The sequence below is a fragment of the Mobula birostris genome, chromosome 32, assembly GCF_030028105.1.
Source record: "Mobula birostris isolate sMobBir1 chromosome 32, sMobBir1.hap1, whole genome shotgun sequence".
NCBI classification, from domain to species: domain Eukaryota; kingdom Metazoa; phylum Chordata; class Chondrichthyes; order Myliobatiformes; family Myliobatidae; genus Mobula; species Mobula birostris.
Window position 1 is genome coordinate 6,339,399 of NC_092401.1, and position 23,469 is coordinate 6,362,867.

At 46.2% G+C, this 23,469-nt stretch overlaps 1 protein-coding gene across 2 annotated transcripts in view; it reads left to right on the forward strand.

Moving 5' to 3' along the window:
* LOC140191241 (adenylate kinase isoenzyme 5-like) overlaps positions 1-23,469 on the forward strand; it is a 136,984-nt gene that overhangs the window by 36,597 nt on the left and 76,918 nt on the right. For both annotated transcript variants that reach the window (XM_072248448.1, XM_072248450.1), the window contains exons 7-8: positions 19,619-19,709; positions 22,059-22,117. In XM_072248448.1, the coding sequence (XP_072104549.1) occupies positions 19,619-19,709; positions 22,059-22,117 (150 nt within the window). The remainder of the gene's footprint in view (positions 1-19,618; positions 19,710-22,058; positions 22,118-23,469) is intronic.

Genomic DNA, 23,469 nt, shown 5'->3' on the forward strand with positions numbered 1-23,469 from the left:
TTTGCTGAGCATCTACGCTCCATCCGCCAGAACAAGGGGGATCTCCCAGTGGCCACCCATTTTAATTCCACCTCCCATTCCCATTCTGATATGTCTATCCAAGGCCTCCTGCTCTGTCGTGATAAGGCCACACTTCGGTTGGAGGAACACCTTATATTTTGATTTGGTAGCCTCCAACCTGATGGCATGAACACTGAACTTTCAGTAATACCTCCAGCACCCCCACCTTCACCATTTCCCGTCCCCTTGTCCCTCTCTCATGTTATCTCCTTCCCGCCCATTGCCTCCCTCTCAAACCCAGCCCTCTTTCTTCTTTCTCCCATGGCCTTCTGTCTCTTTCACCAATCAACCTCCTAGCTCCTTGCTTCATCCCTCCTCCTCCAAATTTCACCTGACATTTCTCTCTCCACTCCTCCACCCCACCTTTCAAATCTACTCCTCAGCTTTTTCTCTTCAGTCCTGCTGAAGGGTTTCAGCCCAAAACGTCAACTGTACTTTTTTCCACAGATGTTGCCTGCCCTGCTGAGTTCCTCCAGCATTTGTGTGTGTTGCTTGGATTTCCAGCATCTGCAGATTTTCTCTTGTTTGTCAGAGGGAATTGATAGTTGGAAGTACATATATTTTAATGTCAGGAGTATTATGAATAAAGGTGATGACCTTAGAGCATGGATCAGTACATGGAATTATGATGTTGTGGCCATTACAGAGACTTAGTTGAGAGAGGGGCAGGAATGGGTGCCTAATGTCCCAGGGGTTTGATGTTTGAGAAAAGGTGGAGATAGAGGTAAAAGAGGAGGAGGGATTTACACTACCATTCAGGGAGAATATCACAGCCGCTCTCAGAGGGAACGTAATGGAGGGATTGTTCATTGAGTCTCTGTGGGTAGAACTTCATTGCCAACCTTGGCCACATTGTTTTTCAGGGCTCAATGTCGGAAAGGCTCGTGTTTTGATTGGGGGTCTAAGTGTCAGGAAAACTCAGCAGATCATTGGGAAAGAGCAGGAGCTCACAGAGAGGTCCCCAACAACAAGCTGCGTTGTTGTAGCAGGGTCATCGAAGGGAAAACTAACACCAAGCCACGTCAGGACTGATTACACCTGGTGACAAAAACATTCACCACTACCTACACAACCTGATCCATAACCCGCAGATTTACCTCAACAGACTCTACAATTCACGTTCTTGGTCTTATCTATCAATTTATTTGCAATCTATCTATCTTCTTTTGCACATTGGCTATTTGCCAATCTTTGTTTATGTATAGTTCTCATAATTTCAGTTGTGTTCCTTTATTTCCTTGTAAATGCCTGCAAGAAAATGAATCTCAAGGCAGTCTGTGGTGACGTTTACATACTTCCTTATTGCTCGTTATGCAGCTGGCATTTAAAAAGCAATGAAGGTCCTCCATCTCTGACTGTACAGAAAGATTCTTCATCGCTGTTTCCATAACAGTTTTGTTTTACCAGTCAGTGTTGTTAGTCCCAAGCTGAACCCCCAAACCCGGAAGGCTGGTGGACCACTCGTCATCTGGCCTCTACCCTTTCACCTTTTTGACATGGATGACCCCACCAAGAGCCAAAGCACAAGGTCCTGACTTCAGCCAACATAGCGCTTTGGGTCACTGAGAAATGCAAGCCTCCAAATCCTGCAACAAGGTTGTGGTCCCCTGGAGGTACATATACAATACTTTGATAATAAATTCACCTTGACTTCAACTTTGAGCTAAAGAGGGAGGTTTGAAGGAAGGGGAAAGGCGAAGAGGTTTAGGGAGGGATTTCCAGAGCCTAGTCTCTCAGCACCGAAAGACACACTCAGCAAAGCTGAAGTAATCTGAGGAACATGGAGATGTCAGGGAGTTGTAGGTCTTGGGGACAATGGCAGAGTTTGGGATGGAGGGATCTGAAAACAAGAACGAGAATTTTAAAATTCAAGGTGGTGCTCAATTGGAGGCAAATGTAGGTGATCGAGGGCAGGTTGGCTGAGTGAAGGGGATAGTGAGTTTACACACAGGCAATTGAGTTTTGGACACTCGTAATGAACAACAGAATGGGTGAGGTCAATAGATCAACAACAGGAATAAGAGCTGGAAGCACATTCATTTGAACCAACTTTACATGAATAAATTTGAGAGCTATCACCATGGTGACAGAAGCCTCTTTGACAAATAGGTAACCATAGCAACATGCAGACAGAGCCCCTGTTCCTTCAGAGCTACAATCTGTTATCTAACACACTCTGTAGCCGTCCTGGGAGTACCTGATGGGACTTTGTAGAAGAATCTGTCATCTGAGCCTAACCCATCCTGTCCTGGGAGTGTTTGGTCAGACAGTTTAGAAAGAGTTTGCCTCAGCATCAAAAACATGTACCTGCAGCCCTGAAAGTATTAGGTGGGACAGTGTAGACGAATTGGTATATTGCATCTAGCCTTGCCCTGTGGCTGGTGGGAAGAGGGAGCTTTAAACACAGAGGATTCTGCAGATGCTGGAAATCCAGAGTCACACAGATAAAATGCTGAGGGAACTCGGCAGGTCAGGCAGCATCTATGGTCAAAAATTAGGGCCGAGATCTGATTTTGGTCCTGATGAAGTGTCTTGGCCCAAAACGTCAGCTGTTTATGCCTTTCCATAGGTACTGCCTGACCTGCTGTTCCTCCAGCATCGTGGATGTGTTAGAGAGAATTTCACTCTGGTTCTAGCCTATGCCTGGGAAAACTTGACGACTGACCCCACAAGGAACATATTTACATATTGATCAGTAGGCATTACTAACCCAGTCCTATCCTGAGATATTAAAACCTTGGACATAAAGTTCTTCCTGGTCCAGCAGGAGATCAGAATGTGGAGAAGATGAAAGCCCCTGCAGTTTAAGTATGTCACCACTAATGGATGGGGCAGGGTGTGGACAGAGATACGCATATTCTTGCATTTCTTGGAGGAATGAGTTCGTTAAATCCCACTGACTGGGACTAGTTTAGTTAAACCTCACCACTGGGGCTGCTTTTGTTAAACCTTACTAACTGGGTCTGGTTGAGTGAATCCCCTGTTCAGTGAAGCCCCAACAGATCAGTTTAACTTAAAGCCCCATTAACTGAGATTAATTTAGTCACTGACCAGGTCTAGTGACTAGTGACTAGTCACACACTGACTGGCATTGGTTTAGTTAAACCCCACCTGCCGGGGCTGGTTCAGTTAAATTCCACAGTGACTGGGACTGGTCTGTTTAAGCTGCACCAGTTGTCGGTGTCAGTGACTGGAACCGTGTCAGTGAGCCTGGGCCAGCACTGAGAGGAAGCTGTTGTTAGTGCGTCAGAGCCAGAGACAGCGTTTACACTCCCCGCCTTCAGCTCACTTATTGCTGGAAGAAGTGATTCTGGTGAGCTGGATGATTGAGACAATTACCCCGTGGGTGTAGGCTGACGTTGTTAAAATAGTAACTACCAGCAGATCCAGCAGCAAAGCTTGAGTGTGGGTGGGGTTTATTTATCAAGTGTGTCCCTTGGAGTGGCGTGTGGAATAAAATTCACCCCAACCACCACTCCCCCCCACACACACAACCTAGACCTGGAACATGGGGGAGAAGCCAGCTCCTCATCTAATTACCTGTTCTGAACTGTTCTTCAAATTGGACCATTCCTGGGTTCATGAGGTGCCTTTTTATGCAGTGAGTTACTCCTTCTGACCCTGACGGTTTCCCGATTGCCCTCCACAGGGTTGGAGAAGGGTTAAGACAGCATAGTGCTGTGCCCAGGTGCCCATCGAGTCACAAGAGTCAAAACCAGGCCCTCCAGCCTGCCCTGTCCATACTGACCATCAAGCACCAATCGATACCACAACCATTTACTGGTACTTGATCCATAGCCTTCTTTACATATGGAGATTCAGGTGCTCGTCTAGGTATTCCTTAACTGTTGCGAAGGTGCCAGCCTCCACCGCCCTCTCGGGCAGTGTGTTCCATGTTCCAACCACCCTCTGGGTGCAGAAGTTCTTCCTCAGGTCCCCTCTGCCTTCTACCCCTTCCCTAATCCTATGCTCTTTATTATTATACATTTCTACAATATTCTGTGAACCAGGTATCAATGCACTGTAGGCACAGAGTTACAAAGAGTGCATATCACCCTCCCCAAACCAAATGCAGCGATTCAGGAGGATGTAAGTTTACCACTTTCATTTGGCATGGGAAGCAGGAATACATAATAAAGTTCAAAGTACATTTGCTATCAAACTACGTATATGTCACCATATCCTACCCCAATATTCATTTCTTGCAGGCATTTGCAGTAGAGCAAATAAGTACAATAGAATCAATGAAAAACCACACAGAGACTAACAAACAACCAATGTGCAAAAGACAAACTGTGCAAATAAATAAATAAACAGACAGATAAACAGATAGATAGATAGATAGATAATATTGAGAACAAGAGTTGTAGAGTCCTAGGAAGTGAGTCCCTAGGTGTGGAATCAGTTCAGTGTTGAAGAGAGGGAAGTTATCCACGCTGGTTCAGGAGCCTGATTGTTGAAGGGATAATAACAGTTCCTCACCCTGGTGGTGTGGGACCTAAAGCTCCTGTACCTCCTTCTCAGTGGCAGCAGCAAGAAGAGAGCATGGCCTGGACGGTGAGGATGCGCGATGCTGGATGTGCTTTCTTGGGGCAGAGCTCGTTGTCGACGTGCTCGATGGTGTAGAGGGCTTGGTATGCAAAGGACAGTTTTACCAGTGAAGCTGCAAACGAATGGGAACTCAAACCCTTCCTTTGTTCAGCGAAACAACCTCTCAGGCAGCTCGGTTGTCCCTGGTTGGCGGAGTGCCACGGTAGCGTAGCGGTTAGTGCGACACTATTACTGCTCGGGGAGTCGCAGTTCAGAGTTCAAAACCGGCACGAACTGTAAGTTTGTGTGTCCTTTCCATGAGTGTGTGGGATTCCTCTGGGTGCTCCAATTTCCTCCCACAGTCCAAAGGCATTCCGGTTAGTAGATAATAGTTCATTGTAAATTGTCCTATGTTTAGGATTGGGTTCGATAGGTCGGTTTCTGGCTGGCACGGCTGGTTGCACCAGAAGAGCCTGTTCCACGCTGTATATCTAAATAAATAAAAACTTTGGTAGCTATGATTCCAGGCCTGGGCTTTCTCAGATTCCAGTTTATTACTTGAGTTGTACTCCAAGTATAACCAAGTCTACACATTGCTCTGCTTCACAATCCAGTTCCTCTGGAGAACGTCTTCCTGAAATATGTATGATTTAAATCCACAACACGCCTTGGTGTAAGAATAAAAACTTTAAAAAACTGCTAATGAAGGAAACCTGAAACTAAACCTGAAAATGCTGGAAGGCTCAACAGGTCAGGCAGCTCTGTGGAGACAGAAAATCAGAGCCACTGTAACAGTCTGAGGAGTTAGAAACAACACATGGCCCTTCCTCCCACTGGGCCTGTACTGACCATTTATATTACCCTACACTCACCCCACTTTATTATCCTCCTACCTCCCATCAACTCCTCTCTCAGGTGCTGCCTCTCACCTACACTCTAGGGGCAATCTACATGGCCAATTACTCTACAGGTCCTTGGGGGCTGGGAGGAAACTGGACACCCAGATGAAACCCGGTCACAAGGTGAGCATGCAGACTCCACGCCGACAGTATCGGAGGTTAGAATTGAACTCGGGTTTCCGGCGCTGTGAGGCGGCAGTCATCCAGCTCACGACAGCTGTTTTGTTGCTGTTGCCGCATCTTCCGGTAAGATGGCATCATTTAGTGGCGACTCTTCGCCGGCAGCTCCGATGGAGGTCTCCAAATATTCAAAGTTCTAAGTTCAAAGTTCAGAGGAAATTTATTATCGAAGTACCATATACAGCCCTGCAATTCACTTTCTTCTGGGCATGCCCAATAAATCTGTACCAGAACAATAACCATAACAGAATCAATTAAATACCACACCCAACTTGGGCGTTCAACCAGTCTGCAAAAGACAACAAACTGCAAATACACAAAGAAAGAAATAATAATAAATAAATAAATAAGTGATCAATCTCGAGAACATGAGATGAAGAGTCCTTGAAAGTGAGTCATTAGGTTGTGATGGGGCGAGTGAAGTTACCTCTTTGGTTCACGATCCTGATGGGTGAGAGGTAATAACTCTTCCTAGGTTGTGTAAGTCCCGTGGCTGCTGTACCTTCCTCCTGATGGTATCTTTGCTGCCAAAGATGTTCCAGGGTTGAGTGAAGAGCCGGTGAGATGGCATCTACTGTGGACCTGTTGTGATGGTATGCAAATTTGAGCCAATCCAAGTAATTGATTTGTTTCATCACCAACCTCTCAGCACATTTCATCTCTGTGGAAATGAAATCAAATCGTTAGAGAGAGGTGACATAGGGTAGAATTATTGTGGAGAGAGCTAAGAAGCTGCAAGGGTAAAAGGACCCTGATGGGAGTTGTGTACAGACCCCCAAATACTAGTAAGGACATGGTCAACAAGTTACAATGGGAGATAGAAAATGCATGCCAAAAGGGCAATGTTGCAATAGTCATGGGGATTTCAATATGCAGGCTCATTGGGAAAGTCAGGTAGTGCTGATTGGGAAAATCCAAGAGGGGGAATTTCTAGAATGCCTACGAGATGCCTTTTTGGAGCAGGTCATGGTTGAGCCCACTAGGGGATCAGCTACTCTGGATTGGGTGTTATACAAGGAACTGGAATTAATTAGAGAGCCTAAAGTAAACGAACCCTTAGGGGAAAGTGATCATAATATGTTGAAATTCACCCTGAAATTTGAGAAGGAGAAGCTAGGGTCAGATGTATCAGTATTACAGTGGAGTAAAGGGAATTAAAGAGGCATGAGAGAGGAGTTGGACAAAATTGATTGGAAAAGAACACTGGCAGGAATAACGGCAGAGCAGCAACAGCTGGAATTTCTGGAAGCAATTCAGAAGGCATGGGTTATATACATCCCAAAGAGGAAGAAGTATTCTAAAGGAAAATGACACAACCATGGCTAACAAGGGAAGTCAAAACCAACATAAAGGCCTATAAAGATTGGGCATATAATAGAGCAAAAAACAGTGGGAAGTTAGAGGTTTGGGAAGCTTTTAAAAACCAACAGAAGGCAACTAATAAAATCATTAAGTAGGAAAAGATGGAATATGAAAGTAAGCTAGATAATAATATCAAAGAAGATACCAAAAGTTTCTTCAGATACATAAAGTGTAAAAGAGAGGCGAGAGTGGATATCAGACTGCTGGAAAACGATGCCAGAGAGGTAGTAATGGGGGACAAGGGAATGGCAGATGAACTGAATAAGTATTTTGCATCAGTCTTCACGGTGGAAGACACCAGCAGTATGATGGAAGTTCCAGGAGTCAGGGGTCATAAAGTGTGTGACTATTACTGGGGAGAAGGATCTTGGGAAACTGAAAGGTTTGAAGGTAGATAAGTCATCTGGACCAGATGGTCTACACCCCTGGGTTCTGAAAGAGATGGCTGAAGAGATTCTGGAGGCATTAGTAATGATCTTTCAAGAATAACTAGACTCTGCAATTGTTCTGGAAGACTGGAAAATTGCAAATGTCATTCCACTCTTCAAGAAGAGAGAGAGGCAGAAGAAAAGAAATTACAGGCCAGTTAGTCTGACCTCAATGGTTGGGAAGATGTTGGAGTCGATTGGTAAGGATGTGGTTTCCGGGTACTTGGAGGCACGAGATAAAATAGGCTGTAGTCAGAGTGGTTTCCTCAAGGGAATTCTTGCCTGACAAATCTGTTGGAATTTTTTGAAGAAATAACAAGCAGGATAGACAAAGGAGAATCGGTTGATGTTGTATACTTGGATTTTCTGAAAGCCTTTGACACATGAGGCTGCTTAACAAGCTACAAGCCCACGGTATTACAGGAAAGATTCTAGCATGGATAAAGCAGTGGCTGATTGGCAAAGAGTGGGAATAAAGGGACTCTTTTCTTTTTTTTTGGCGTGTGCCTGAGTACGTGCGAGTCTGTGCGTGTACGTCTGCGTGTGCGTGCATCCATGATGATGTCTTTTTCATGGCTTTTACAAGGTGCAGAGCGAGAGAGAGACTGTGTGGCGTGCCACTCCTCACACAGACATTTTCACAGTATTTTCCCTTTATTTTACGAGGTCGAGTTGTGATCTCGACACTCATCCCAGCACGGATGGAAAGCGTACTCGGGAGCAGACCCGACTAGTTTCGAACCCGGGACACACAGCCAACAGCCAGCTCACCACTTTCGATTTTCCATCTCCCACGACGCACCAGGCGGCGACGGCACCGGCCCAGAATCCGCCCGCCTCCAGAGCCACGGAAATCTGGCACCCTGAAGGCGTGTTAGTCTTCCAGGCCGCATCCTTGGCATATCAAAAAGCGGTCGTGAGGCCCCGAAAGCGGGCCCCATTTCCACAAAGAGCCGAAGTCAGCGTGAAACTCCAGGAAAGAGCCTTCAAAGGAACCTTGAAATGGTAAAAAAGAGATATCAAAGGTAGAAATTGAGCTGTTTCTGAAGATGCAAGCGAAGGAGTTACTGTTAGGTGCCATCATCCTCCTAAACTCTGGAGCTTTATTCTTTAGCCTCTGCCTGTGTGCGGGTAGGAGAAGGGCAGCCATGTAATCAGATTTACCCAAACGTGGTCTAGGCATGGCACGGTAGGCATTCCTTATCTTAGTATAACAGTGGTGGGGTATATTGGGACCTCCGGTGCCGCAGGTTATATGCTGATGATTTGAAATGTGTCATGATGGACTGTTTCTTATTTGGAGACGGCATCATCTTGAGCACTTGATTTGAGTAGGCCGTCGGTGGCACGTAGACTGCCGTCAGCATTGTGGAGGAGAACCTCCTAGGGAAATAGAGCAGATGGTATTTGACCATTAGGTGTTCAAGGTCAGGGAAACATGAGTTCGGCAAAACCGCCACATCAGAGCACCACCGAGAGTTTACCACGAAACACACACCTCCATCTTTTGCCTTTTCTGAATCAGCAGTTTGGTCCGTTCAGTAGAACGAGACTGACTGACCACTGTATTTGGCATGCTGGGAGACAGCCTCGTCTCAGTCAGACATAGGACACAACAGTCTCTCACTTCTGTCCCATACAGCAATCTTGCCTTCAAGTCCACACTTTCGTTCTCCAGCGACTGCACACTTGCTAACAACGCGTTGGGTAGAGGGGGCCTTATCCCTCCGTGTTTCAGCCCAGCTTGGAATCAACCTCTTCTGCCTCGCTACCAGCCATGGCGAAGAACTTTCGTCCGCTTAAAGGTGCCATACCTGCCTGGTCCACCAAGTCCCTCAGACTATCGTGAAAACTGTAGATCACTACGTTGATTTAAAAGTATCTTGCTTAGAAGAAAATTACATGCTGCAGATTGCAGTGAGAGTGATTCAAAAGCGGTATATTTAACAGTATTGTACATAGCCCACAGAACATGGCTGTGGTTCACTAGCACCACCTTGCCAAATCACAATGACGAAATTTTTAATATATTTCCGTTTAGGACTACTACAGTTGAAATCCACAGTCACAGCCCTAGGTACTTCAGTAAGCAGCATTGGTTTAAGCCATTTTTAAAAAAATCTATTGACATTCAAAATGGACGAACCTCAGACAGCAGCCTCAGGTCACAAAAGAAAACAGAAGTGGGGATGCCGCACCAGTCTACTTGAACGATTGAAATGCAGAGGTCTTAGATTTCCATGCCTGACTATCCTGCTAGCAAAAATACAATCTCTGAAAAATGACACTGAACACCTCAGAGCAAGATTGCTGTATCAGAGGGACATCAGGGACTGCTATGCACTCTGCTTTATGGAAACGTAGCATGTGGCTCATACCCGCAATTTCAGACACAGCACTACAGCTCAATGGCTTCACCATTTTCCACAAAGGCAGGACAGCTCCGTTTTTTAAAGGCAGAGGAGGTGGAGTATTCTTTATGATTAACTCATCATGGTGCACAAACGTTGCGGTCTGTCTCAGACCTGCCGACCTGCCCCGAAACACCTAGCGGTCCAATGTCATCCATCTTATCTGCCAAGGGAGTTTTCTGCCATCATCTTAGTAGTGGTGTACAGTCTACCTCAGGCCAATATCGGGTAGGCACTGGAGGAGCTGAACAAATGTAATCAGCAATCACGGAACGGCACACTCAGATGCCTTCCCTATCATTGCAGGGGAGCTTGAAGAGGTCTGAACAATCACAACCAATACTTCACCCGTGGAACCGGAGGAGCTACACACTTGACCACAAGGCGAATGGTATGCTGGCATTTATAGCGAGAGGATTCAAGTACAGGAGCAGGGAGGTACTACTGCAGTTGTACAAGGCCTTGGTGAGACCACACCTAGAGTATTGTGTGCAGTTTTGGTCCCCTAATCTGAGGAAAGACATCCTTGCCATAGAGGGAGTACAAAGAAGGTTCACCAGATTGATTCCTGGGATGGCAGGACTTTCATATGAAGAAAGACTGGATGAACTGGGCTTGTACTCGTTGGAATTTAGAAGATTGAGGGGGGATCTGATTGAAACGTATAAGATCCTAAAGGGATTGGACAGGCTAGATGCAGGAAGATTGTTCCCGATGTTGGGGAAGTCCAGAACAAGGGGCCACAGTTTGAGGATAGAGGGGAAGCCTTTTAGGACCGAGATTAGGAAAAACTTCTTCACACAGAGAGTGGTGAATCTGTGGAATTCTCTGCCACAGGAAACAGTTGAGGCCAGTTCATTGGCTATATTTAAGAGGGAATTAGATATGGCCCTTGTGGCTACGGGGGTCAGGGGGTATGGAGGGAAGGCTGGGGCGGGGTTCTGAGTTGGATGATCAGCCATGATCATAATAAATGGCGGTGCAGGCTCCAAGGGCCGAATGGCCTACTCCTGCACCTATTTTCTATGTTTCTATGTTTCTATCAAGAAAGCTTACCATGCCATCCCAAGCCCACATTTCGGAAACTCCAATCACCTGGCTGTACTTCTACTCCCAGTGTGTCGGCAGAGACTAAAGATGGCAGCACCAGTGGTGAGGAGCAAGAAGATGTGGTCAGGGAAGGTGTAGGAGTGCCTACAGGACTACTTTGAGTTGGTGGACTGAACAATATTCAGTCATTCATCTGCAAGTCTGAAATGATACTCCACAGTTGTCACCAGCTTCATCAAGACCTGCGTGGTTGAACCCCTGCAGCTTGATCTCTGTCTCAGAGGCCAACATCAGAAGATCTTTCAAAAGAGTGAATCCTCGCGAGGTGTCAGGCCCTGATGATGTACCTGGAAGGGCTCTGAAAACCTGTGCCAACCAACTGCCGGAGAGTTCAAAGACATCTTCAGTCTCTCATTGCTAAAGTTGGAGATTCCCACCTGCTTCAAAAGGACAACAATCATACCAGTGCCCAAGAAGAGCAGAGTGAGCAGTCTCAATGACTATCACCCAGTGGCACTCACATCTACTGTGATGAAATGCTTCGAGAGGTTGGTCACGGCTAGAGTCAACTCATGCATCAGCAAGGACCTGGACCCTCTGCAATGTGCCTATCGCCACAATAGGTCTGCAGTGGATGCAGTCTCCCTGGCTCTCCACTAGGCCTTGGATCACCTACGTTAGACGGCTGTTTATTGACCACAGCTTAGCGTTCAATGCAATCATAGCATCAGTTCTAATCAACAAGCTCCAATAGCTGGGCCTCTGTACCTCCCTCTGCAAATGGATGCTCGACTTCCTCAGTCTGTACAGATCAGAACTGACATCCCCTCCTCATTGACAGTCAACACTCGAAGATGTGTGCGTCGCCCACTGCTCTACTCTCTCCACACCCACGACTGTGTGGCTAGGCACAGCTCAAACTTGCCTATGACACAACTACTCTTGGCAGAATTTCCAGATGGTGATGAGGAGGCGTACAGGAGTGAGACAGATCAGCTGGGTGAGTGGTGTCACAGTAACAACCTCACACTCAGCGTCGGTAAGACCAAGGAATTGATTGTTGACTTCAGGAAGGGGAATCCGTGGGAACACACAACCAGTCCTCATCAAGGGATCAGAAGTGGAAAGGGAGAGTAATTTCAAGTTTCTGGGTGTCAACATCTCTGAGGATCAATGCATCCAAGGCCCAACATGTAATTACAAAGTAGGCACAATAGAGGCTGTACCTCATTAGGAGTTTGAGGAGAACTGGTCTGTCACCATAGACACTCACAATTTCTGCAGATGTACCGTGCAGAATATAATGTTTGGAAACTCCAAAACATGAAACTAATCGAACTATAAACATGGAGCTGGGAATAACGTGGCTAACTTTGTCTTACTTTAATACACAGTATACTATATAATATGACTACTATATAAACATCCACAGCAAAGGGTATTGTAAATTTTAAATTGTCCCATTCAGGCCTGAAGATTTCATTGCTGTGGAAGATTTCTTGCTCTTGTGGGATAACGTCTTTCCTGACAAGGAGAGTCACTCTGCTTGGCAGGAGAGACTAGTGGTTGTGAAACTATCTCAGGTTCTTTGGTCTCCTATGTGGAGGCTGTAGGAGTTGATTCTGGGGCTGCAGGAAGTGGTTCTGACAGCTCTGGACAACTTTCTTCTCTAACAATTGACTCCACTCTCCTCAACTGATCGACATGTCATCTCCAGATGATATCGGGCACAATCTCCATTGTGTAGGAGTGGTCCTCCTCTGTCCTCGGTCTTTCCAAGCACTCACTTTTCACCACCTCTGTAGTCCCTCGCCAGGACTGCCTGTCCAGGAGTGAAACAATGAACCTCCTTGTCTGAGGAGCCTTTTCCTTTGTCTCAGCTCTTTGTCCTGCACACTTCTGAGATTGGGTTTGAGGAGATCCCAGTGTGAACGCGAGGGACGACCCAGGAACAGCATGGCTAGTGAGTTGTTGGTTGTGGAGTGTGCTGCACTGTGCTATGCAAGGAGGAAATTGGTGAGCTTCTGATTCAGTGTCAGTGCAGTGTGCTCTGCTGACATTGCTCACCGTGCATTCTTTAGACTCTGGACAAACCTTTCTGCCAAGCCATTTAGAACTGCATCCACTACTACCGTGAAATTTATGCCCATAAATGGTCTGGGAAAATCAACATGAATCCTCTGCCAGGGAAATACAGGCGGCTCCCAGGGATGGAGAGGCGCTGCTCTTGGCATCTTCTGGATGCATTGGCATTCCAAACGGTGCACGGCAAGCTGATTGATCTGCCAATCTATCCCAGGCCACCGGACAAAGCTTCGCACCAACACTTTGATTTGGACCATGCCTCGAAGACCAGCATGTCGCTCCTCCAATACCTCAGCTCTCAGCTTGCACGTTACAACAGCTCTCAATCCCCACATAAGGCAATCTCCGTCAAGGGTAAGTTCATCTCAGCGCTGGTAAAAATGAGGGAACTGAAATACCTGATGCACATTCCAACTACTTTGAGTTGCCATAGAGACCTGAGACAGAGTGGGGTCTTTTCTGGTTTCCCTTTGGATCATCTCTGCCATAATAGGGAGGCTTCCGATTTGCATCAGGGAGGATACATGGAGAGGAGTGTCCGAGGGTAAACGGGAAGAGCCACGATTTGTTGTACTCTTGAATTTGATCTTGTAATTGTGTCCTCCAAAAAAAGCGAGCCCACCTCTGCGTTCATGTTGCTGCTGTTGAGCACAGATTTGGCAGAGGCCTGTTATACTAATTGATAAACCCTAAAAAGGATCATGACTGTGATACGTTCATTGGCCTTGGGGCATCCACCACTGCTTGAATTTTCTCAGCACAATTGTGTCACCTTTGTGTATCAGTGGTGTCACCACATTAAGTGACGTTTGGTTTACAGAATTCACACTTGGTCCACGAGCTTTCAGCCAGAGTGCAGGTACAGATGGTGCTCCAAAAATAACCCATTCAAGTGAGTGTTGTGAGTGTTTATTGTGAGAAACACTCTGGACTCTTCTTCAATTTCAGTCTGTAGGCAGGCCTCAAGTAAATCCACTTTGCTGAAGTCTTTCCCTCCAGAAAGGGTTGCAAAGATATCCTCGATCCCGGGCAGAGGACATTGGTCTACTTCCAGTACTGGGCTGATAATGAACTTAAAATCACCACAGATTCTGACAGACTCATCCTTCTCGGCTACTGGAACCACTGGCAATGCCCATGGGCTCAACCCAACCTTGGAAACAACTTCTTAAGCCTCATGCGATCTTGCTCACCAGCTACTTTATCAAGGATGGTATAAAGAACCAGTTGCACTTTAACTTGGGTGCGGCATTTTTCTCTAATATCGTTTTTCCTTCGATATGTTTGAGTTTTCTAATGCCATCCTTGAACACCTCTGTGGCATCATACAGCACCTTGCTTAATTGTCTTTCATTTGACTCCATTGCAGGGGATGTGACATGCAAGTGGAGCATGGATCTCTAATCAAGTTGTAGTTATCTTAGCCAATCACAGCCCCACAACGCTGGGCCCTCCTGTTTTTACCACATTCAACCCCAGTGTGGCTTGTTGGTTGTTGTATTTCACGGTTACAAATGTCATTCCCACAGGAGTTATCTTTTCTCCGGTATAAGTTTTTAGTTGGATATCTGCAGGCTTCTGTTCAGTATCTTTGTAATGCTGTTCAATCTCAGTTTGTGGAACAGCTGAGACAGCGTCCAACTCTATCTTAATTAATTTCCTGTTCACTTCTGGTGTAAGCTATATTCCTTGTTAGTTTACACATTGTAAATCTCAAGGCTACAAAGTCCTGTATCACTCTTATTGTTATCAGATGTTTCATCAGCAGCATGCAGATTGGCGCTCTTTTTGAAAGTGCAACTTGACGTTTAACTTTTTCTCTTGTCTGTGTAGTCCATTTATTTTTGGTTGCCTGAAATGTTCTTCGTACGTGTCCTACTTTGCTGCAGTTTCTGCAAGTTTTGCCTTTAAATCTGCTTTGGTCCGGTGTATGTTGTGAACTCCACGGGAATGGCATTCGTAACAATGAAATACAACGACCAACAAGCCCCTGTCATGTCAGCAACACCATTTGTTCAGCCGGGCCGGTTTCTGTTTCAGGTATTTCAACTGCTCTTTTAAACATAAGCAACACTCACAAAATGCTGGAGGAAATCAGCAGGGCAGGCAGCATCTATGGAAAAGAGTATAGCCAACGTTTCGGGCCAAAACCCTTCATCGGGACTGCTGAAGTGTCTCAGCCCGGAACATCAACTGTTTACTCTTTTCCATAGATGCTGAGTTCCTTCAGCAATTTGTATGTGTTGCTTTACTTTTAAGTATAAGTTGTGTTTCAGTTAGGAACCGTTTTTGAATGTTTCTTGTAAGATTCTGCAAACTAAATGATTTCTCCGTGCATCATTAAGCCCATCACTGAACTGACAACACGCAGACAATTTCTTCAATGCAGCCACATAAGCTGAAATGGACACCCCTTCCTTTTGATTCTGCTTATGAAACCTAAAGCGTTCTGTAATCGACAGCGGCTTCATTTCTAAATGTCCCTGCATTACTTTCATGATATCAACAAAGCTTATTTCAGCTGGTTTGGTTGAAGCAGTTAAACTTCAAAGCAAACTGTATGTCTTTAAATCCAATGCACTCAGCAAAATTCACACAGAATTTTTATTGGCTATTTCATTTGCTTCAAAATGCTGCTCAATTTGCTCAGTATACAATATCCAGTTGTCTCTTGTGTAATCAAACACACCTATCATTCCATTTCTGCTCTTTTTGTTTATTTATGATCATTATCACCCAGTAGTCATTGTTTATAAACCCATGAGTTTATTTCATTTTCTGTTTTTTTTTAACTCGGACGCCTTTCTCCTTTTGCGAAGAAAAAAAATGCTGTGATTTTTTTTTGAATCAACTGTTTCTAGCTGTGTTTTTTAAAATCAGAATAAAAACACAGAGCAGGAAATAGATAACAGAGAGCATTTGAACTGGTTGCATCACTGCCTGTTATGGAGAGGCCACGGCACAGGATTGGAAAAGGCCGCAGAGAGTTGTAAACTCAATCAGCTCCATCATGGGCACCAGCCTCCCCAGCATCCAGGACATCTTCAAGGAGCAATGCCTCAAAAAGGCAGCATTCATCATTAAGGACCCCCATCACCCAGGCCATGCCGTCTTCTCATTGCTACCGTCAGGAAGGAGGTGCAAGAGCTTGAAGACACACATTCAACATTTCAGGAATAGTTTCTTTCCCTCCACTGTTAGATTTCTGAATGGACAATGAACCTATGAACATGACTCAGTGCTTTTCCCTCTCTTTTTGCACTACTTTTTTTAATAATATCTAATTAATTGATTGATTAATTAATTAGATACAGCACAGAATAGGCCCTCCGAGCCACGTCGCTCAGCAATCCCCAATTTAATTTCAGCCTAGTCACGGGACAACTTACAATGACCAATTAACCTATCAATCAGTACGTCTTTGGACTGTGGGAGGCAACCGGAGCGTTCGGAAGGAACCTACACGGTCACGGGGAGAACGTACAAACTCCTTACAAGCAGCAGCATCACCTGTACTGTACGGCGATGTGCTAACCACTAAATTATAGTTCTTGTTATTAAGTATCGCAGTGTGCTATTGCCATAAAACAACAAATTTTGTGACGTATTTTGGTGATATTAAACCTGGTTTTGATTCTAATTGTGTTGTCTTGCTACGTAGGCACCGGGACGTGTGGTGGCAGTTGCACGCTGTCCACAGCACAGCGTTCGATTGTTAATGCAAATGATGTGTTTCACTGTGTGCTGCGACGTACATGTGGTAAATACTGTAAATCTGAATCTGAGCACGCCACCCCCGTCTGAACTGGGAAAGAAAGGACCCTATTGTCTCTCACCGAGAGGTGGAACTCACTGGATTATTCCATGGCATTGGGGAGGGTGTTCAGATCTAACTTCAGAACGTTGAGCACAGGAGACTGGGCCAAGTCTTGGATGCTGTGCTGACGGAGTGCCACACTATTGGAGGTATGCCCCCCCCCACCCCCCACTCAGTCTGGTTTGTGCATAATTTTGCAAGAGGCATCCCCGCCAATCTTCATCTGGCGCCCTGCTGCTGCAGCGGGTAGTGCTGCTGTCTCAGAGCTCCAGTGACCCCAGGGTCAAAGGCACTGTTTGTGTGGAGTTCACCCATTCCCCCTATGAATGCGTGAGTTTACCCCACCACCAGGTGCTCTCTTCCCCTCCCACATCCTCCCAAAGGCATGCAGTTCGCAAAGTTAACTGGCCATCTTCAAGCAGTGATGCCTCAAAAAGGCGGCGCCCATTATTAAGGACCCCCATCACTCAGGACATGCCCTTGTCTCCTTGCTACCATCAGGGAGGAGGTACAGGAGCCTGAAGGCACACCCTCAACGATTCAGGAACAGTTTCTTCCCCTCTGCCATCCGATTTCTGAATGGACATCGAACCCATGAACCCTACATCACTACAACCCTACATTGTGTTGGGCGCGTGGCCAAGCGGTTAAGGTGTTCGTCTAGTTACCTCAAGGTTGCTAGTTCGAGCCTCAGCTGTGGCAGCGTGTTTGTGCCCTTGAGCAAGGCACGAAATCGCACGTTGCTCTAGTCTGTGCAAGGAGTGGCGTCCCACACAGACTTCCAATCTGTGCCTTGTAAGGCATGAAAATGCCCAACGCGGGCCTCTCATGGTCTGAGTTGACGTTCCCTCCCTCCCTACATCACCACTTTTTAAACATGTTTATTTTTGCACTACATATTTAACTAGTTAGTACATATATTCTCATTGTAATTCTCATCTTTTCTGTATAGTTTTGCTGGAAAGACAACAAATTTCATGAAGATATTAAACCTGATTCTGATGCCGACTGCATTGTAATTTGACATATCAGACCCTAGTTTGTCACGAGTGAGTAGGTGTGGGGAGTTGATAGGGATATGGGTTCGGGTGAAAACAGGAGCTTGCTGCTTGGCGGAGACCTGCTTCCATGTGGCATGTTTCTATCAATCTCTGTGAATTCCAACACCTCTGAAGTAATGTGTCTGCAGGATTCCTTGCTGCACCCTCTACACTGGTCAGGAACTCAGGTGAGTCAGTCTTTCCACTGGGTGCTGCTGAGGTTACGACACCGAGAGCCCGTGATCAGCTCAAGCGATTGCGCTCGCCTCCCCACTCCCAACCGTCACCACTCTACGGTAGACAAGACAGAGGACCCGGGGCTTCCGAAGGCAATTTTACTCATTTAGAGATAGCGCAGGGTAACAGCCTTTCAGCGAGCCCACGCCACCCGATTACACCCACCTGACCAACTAACCGACTGCCCATATGCCTTTGGAATGTGGGCGGAGACCAGAGCACTCGGAGGGAACCCATGCAGTCACAGGGAGACCGTACAAACTCCTCGCAGACAGCAGCGGGAATTGAACCCGGGTTTCTAGCGCTGTTACGGCATTTCACTAAGCACTGTGCTACCGTGCCCCCCCCCCCCACACACACACACACTATTTCATCCTGGGTACAGGATTGAACACTTCAACAGTGTCGCTGACAGCAGGGTGTTTGCTTATGTTTTACCTGAGGCTGCTAGTTCTAAAATTCAAAGTAAATTTATTATCAAAATGCATGCATTTCTCCATATTAGAGCGTAAGATACAGGAGCAGAATTAGGCCATTTGACCCATCAAGTCTGCACTGCAATTTCATCATGGCCGGTCCGTTTTCTCTCTCAGCCCCAGTCTCATGCCTTCTCCCCATATCTCTTCATGCCCTGACTAATCAAGAATATATCAGCCTCTGCCTTAAATATATCCAGTGACCAGGCCTCCCGTGGCAATGAATTCCACAGATTCTCCGCTCACTGCTCTGTCCTCTGGTCTTAGACTCCCCCACCATAGGAAACATCTTCTCTACATCCACTCTACTGAGGCCTTTCAACGTTCAATAGCTTTCAGTGAGGTCACCCCTCATTCTTCTGAATTCCAGTGAATACAGGCCAAGAGCCATCACACACTCTTCAAATGACAAGCTGTTCAATCATAGAATCATTTTTGTGGACCTCCTTTGAACCCTCTCCCGTTTCAGCACATCCTTTCTAAGATAAGGAGCCCAAAACTGCTCACAGTACTCCAGGTAAGGCCTCACCAGAGATTTATAAAGCCCCAAGATTACATACTTGCTTTTATATCTTGAGATTCATTTTCTTGCAGTCACTCACAGTAGAACAGAGAAGTACAATAATATCAGTGAAAAACTACACACAAAAACTGACAAATCACTAAAATGTGCAACAGAATGAATAATTTGAGAACACAAGTTGTAAAGTTCTTGAAAGTGATTCTATAGGTTGTGGATCAGTTCCAAGTTGAGGCGGTATAAAATAAGGGTGGGGTAGTATAAAATACAACTATATGGATTGTATAGGTTACTTCATGAAGTAATGTTGCTGGTATTAGCAACTCAAGGCATGTCTATTTCCTGGAATGTTGGTTTTTAGAATCTCTGCGATTAAAATTTAAATTTCCCCAGTGGTTAAGATTTCTACATGATTTTAACATTTTGAAAGCAATAGGCAGGTTTAATTGGGTTATTGATACATTTGTTCAGTGGTTTCACTGCTCTCGGTTTCAATTCAATGCGACTTCTTCCTCTCACACAGTTGGATGGAGACAGGGAGGAAGAGGAGGTGTTTGCAGATATCAAGACGACCGTCGATGGGAAGATCGCCCCGGGCAAACATCCCGCGGCAGGTGAGGAAAACTGGGAGGTCTCTGATCACTGGGCCAGAGAGGCAGCCATCAGATGGAGGAGAGTCCAGACAGGACAGTGAGCAGACGGATGAGTCTCGAGATACTATAATGTCTAGACAGAAGAGTCTTGTTTTAAAAATACATTTATTTTAAGTTCTTCATTACTACAATACTACAACACCACAGCAGAAGCACTGGGGAAAAAATAGCTAACACAAACTAAATTAACAAACAAGAGAAAATCTGCAGATGCTGGAAATCCGAGCAACATACACAAAATGCTGGAGAAAAAGGTACATATGATGTTTCGGAGGACTAAATTAAATTAAATTAAACTAAATTAATTTAAACTAAATTAAAACAAACTAAATTAATGTTTCCATCCTCTCCCAGGACGCCATTGTCCCCTTTGGTGCCCAGCAGGCCGGCAACACTTCCTTCTGGACACCGTGTGTTTTTTCTCTAGGGACACCTGGACGCGAACATACTCACGGAAAATTGCCAGGCAGTCCGCCCAGGTGGGGCCATCCCCTCTGACTCCTGCCTCCAGGAGCCACTTGGCCAACCACAGGAGCAGGTTTACCAGAACATCTTCCCCCACCCTGTAACCACCCCCCCCCCACTTCATACTGGATGACCCAAACAGGAAGCGTGGCTAAAATGCAACGAGACGGTGAGGACCAGCCCTCGCAGATATGTGAATAGGGAGGCAAGACAGAACAGTGACCAGACGAGCGGTGTTCAGTCAGAGCATTGTCCAAGCGGCGGAATAATGTTCAGACAGAGAAGTGTCTAAACAGACCCACGTCTGGACAGAGCAGTGACCAGACCAGACTGTAGCTAGATCAAGGTTCAAAGTTCAAATCATGTACAGTCCAATCCAGACACCCTGACCTTTTAAATCTGGCCCACACTTAAGTCGTCCAAACATCGCTCTCTGATAGCTCTGGGGCCTTGACCATGGTGCCAAAATTCAGCCAGTACCCGATCTTTCCGATTCAGCCCAGCACTGAAATCAGTTCTCTTCTCATCTAGGGGATGCTACAGATCCATCAGCTTTGACAGTAACTGGGATGTAACACCCAGCCCCGGCCAGAGACCAGGACCAGGACCATCAGTCCTCACAGGGTGCTCTAAGAGATAGTATTTACCTCATGGGCTAATTGGCCTCCATTAGTACTCCTGCTTACTATAGTACCCTGCCCTGAGCTGGAGCAGGATTTGAAGGCAGGACATCTTTGGCCGCTGGGTAACAGCATTTGCCGGAGACCGCCTCTCCTCCCCCAGCCTCATCGTACCTTAGGTTTCACCCATGCCTGGAGCAGCACCACGGTGCTGCCATCCACCCTGTGCCCAGGAGAAATATCTCCCTAGATTTCCCACTCATGCAGTGACATTTTATTCCAAATGGGTGCTATTTTTAGCTCTTCTGTCAACGCTTTTGTGTTAAATTTTTGGCTGTGTGGATTCTGCTGTTGAGCTACAGATTGAAAGGCAGCAAAACCTCACACGTGGAATTAACACGAGCCTCTGGGCCTGAAACACTAGGATGAGCTCCCCAGGATTGTGCAGGCTGTGTGTGAGAGGACCAGGATAGAATTCTGAGATAAAATGAAGGGGGGTGGGGTCTCACAGGAAATCAATCGAATATTGGAAAAGCCTAGACAGAGTAGACGTGTGGAGGATACTTCCTATAGTGGGGGAATCTAACGTCAGAAAGCACAGATTCGGAACGGAGATAAGGAGGAATTTCTTTAGCCAGAGGGTGGTGAATCTGTGGAACTAATTGCCACATTTGGCTGTGGAGACCAAGTTTATTTAAAGTGGAGGCTGATAGGTTCTTCGTTAGTAAGGGCGTCAAAGGTTTTCAGTGAACTCTAGAACAAGGTGTCCTTGGGGGCTTTTGCTATTGCTTGCATGGTGGGGGGAAGAGGGGGCTGGTGCTTTTGCTGGTGCAATTGTGGGGGAGGGGGAGGAGAGGGTGAGGGTCGATGCTGCTGCTCGTGCGTGGGAGGGAGATGGAGGCTTCGGGGTTCTGATGTTTCCATCATTCATCCTTTGGGGGTTTCTTGTTTTGTGGATGTCTGCGAAGAGTAAGAATTTCAGATTGCATACTGTATACATTCTCTGAAATTAAACTTAGCCACTTGAAAGTTACAGGGGAAGGCAGGCGAACGGGTTTGAGAGGAAAAATAATTCAGCCATGATAGAACGGTGGAGCAGACTTGATGGGCAAAAAAGCCTAATTATGTTCCTATATCTTACGCTGTATAACACATATGGGAGTCAGAATCGAAGAAATGAAGCTGTGGGATGATTTGCTTCACCCTCCTTATTCCCTTCTCACAGGTGTCAGTGCGTCTGCCCTCCCTCCAGCAGCGGAAGCCAGCGTGGACGCCGAGGCGAAGGTAATGCCATTAGTAGCGGCAGCCATTTTCCCCCCACACACACAGCCTCACCACCGTTGTTGCTCCCTCAGTGAAAACAACTGCACGATCAATGTGACAGGGCCATCTGAGACCCCTTACAGGGCATTCTCAGACTGGGTGGGGCTCTGAGCCGCAAGGGGTAACACACACAAAACGCTGAAGCAACTCAGTGGGTTAAGCAGCATCTATGGAGACATTTCACGTTGGGACCCTTCATCAGGGCTCCAGTTGCCCTGATGAAGGGTCTCGACCCAAAACATTGATTGTTTATTCCCCTCCACAGATGCTGCCTGGCCTGCTGGTTCCTCCAGCATTTTGTGTGTCTTACTTTGGATTTATGGCACCTGCAGAGTCTCTTATAATGATGAGCCACAAAGGAGCAGAGTGAAGCCGATGACCAGGGCGTGGTCCGAGAAGCTTTTTTTAAAGAGTATTTAACAGGAGGTTCAGAGGTCTGGTGGGGAGGGAGAGCGAATTTCAGAGGAGAGACACTTGGAGCTGAATGCATGTAAGCCGTGGTGGAGGGGACGATCCCAGGGATCAACCAGAGACGAGAAGTGAGGTGTGGAGTTCTGGGACTGGGGTTGGGTTGCGATAGGTTGCAAGGATTGGGAGAGGGGGTGAATATGGAGGGTTCAAACTTCAAAGTAAGTCATTATCAAAGTACATATATGTCAGCATGTTTTCTTGTGGGCATACCAAATAAATCCATAATAGAATAATAACCAAAACAGAATAAATTGAAAGACTGCACCAAACTTGGGCGTTCAACCACAGTGCAAAAGACAACAAACTGCAGATACAAAAAGAAAGAAATAATAAACAAATAAACAAACAATCAATGTCAAGAACCTGAGATAAAGAGTCCTTGAAAGTGAGTCCATTGGTCGTGGGAACATTTCAAGGACGGAGCAAGTGAAGTTCAGTGTAGTTGTCACCTTTGGTTCAAGAGCCTGATGGTTGAGGGGTAGTAAGTGTTCCTGAAGCTGGTGGTGTGAGTCCTGAGGCTCTTGCACCTTCTTCCTGATGGCAGCAGTGTGAAGAGAGCACGTTCTGGTTGGTGGGGGTCCCTGATGGATAGATGCTTCTTTTCTGCTCTTTGAGGCATTGCTTACCCAATGACGGGTGCAAGGTTAATGGGAATAGGCTGGGAATAACCTCAAGAGTGGAGTGCAGAAAGTGAGTTAGACAGTGTTAGCTCAAGGCCACAGAAGTACAAGGGTTTCACCAGCAAGATAAGTTGACGTGGAGGTGGACGTGGGCGGGACTGGAGGGGGAGACTGATAGCGCTGTGTACATCCGGCGCTCAGATATGACACTGAGGTTGTGAC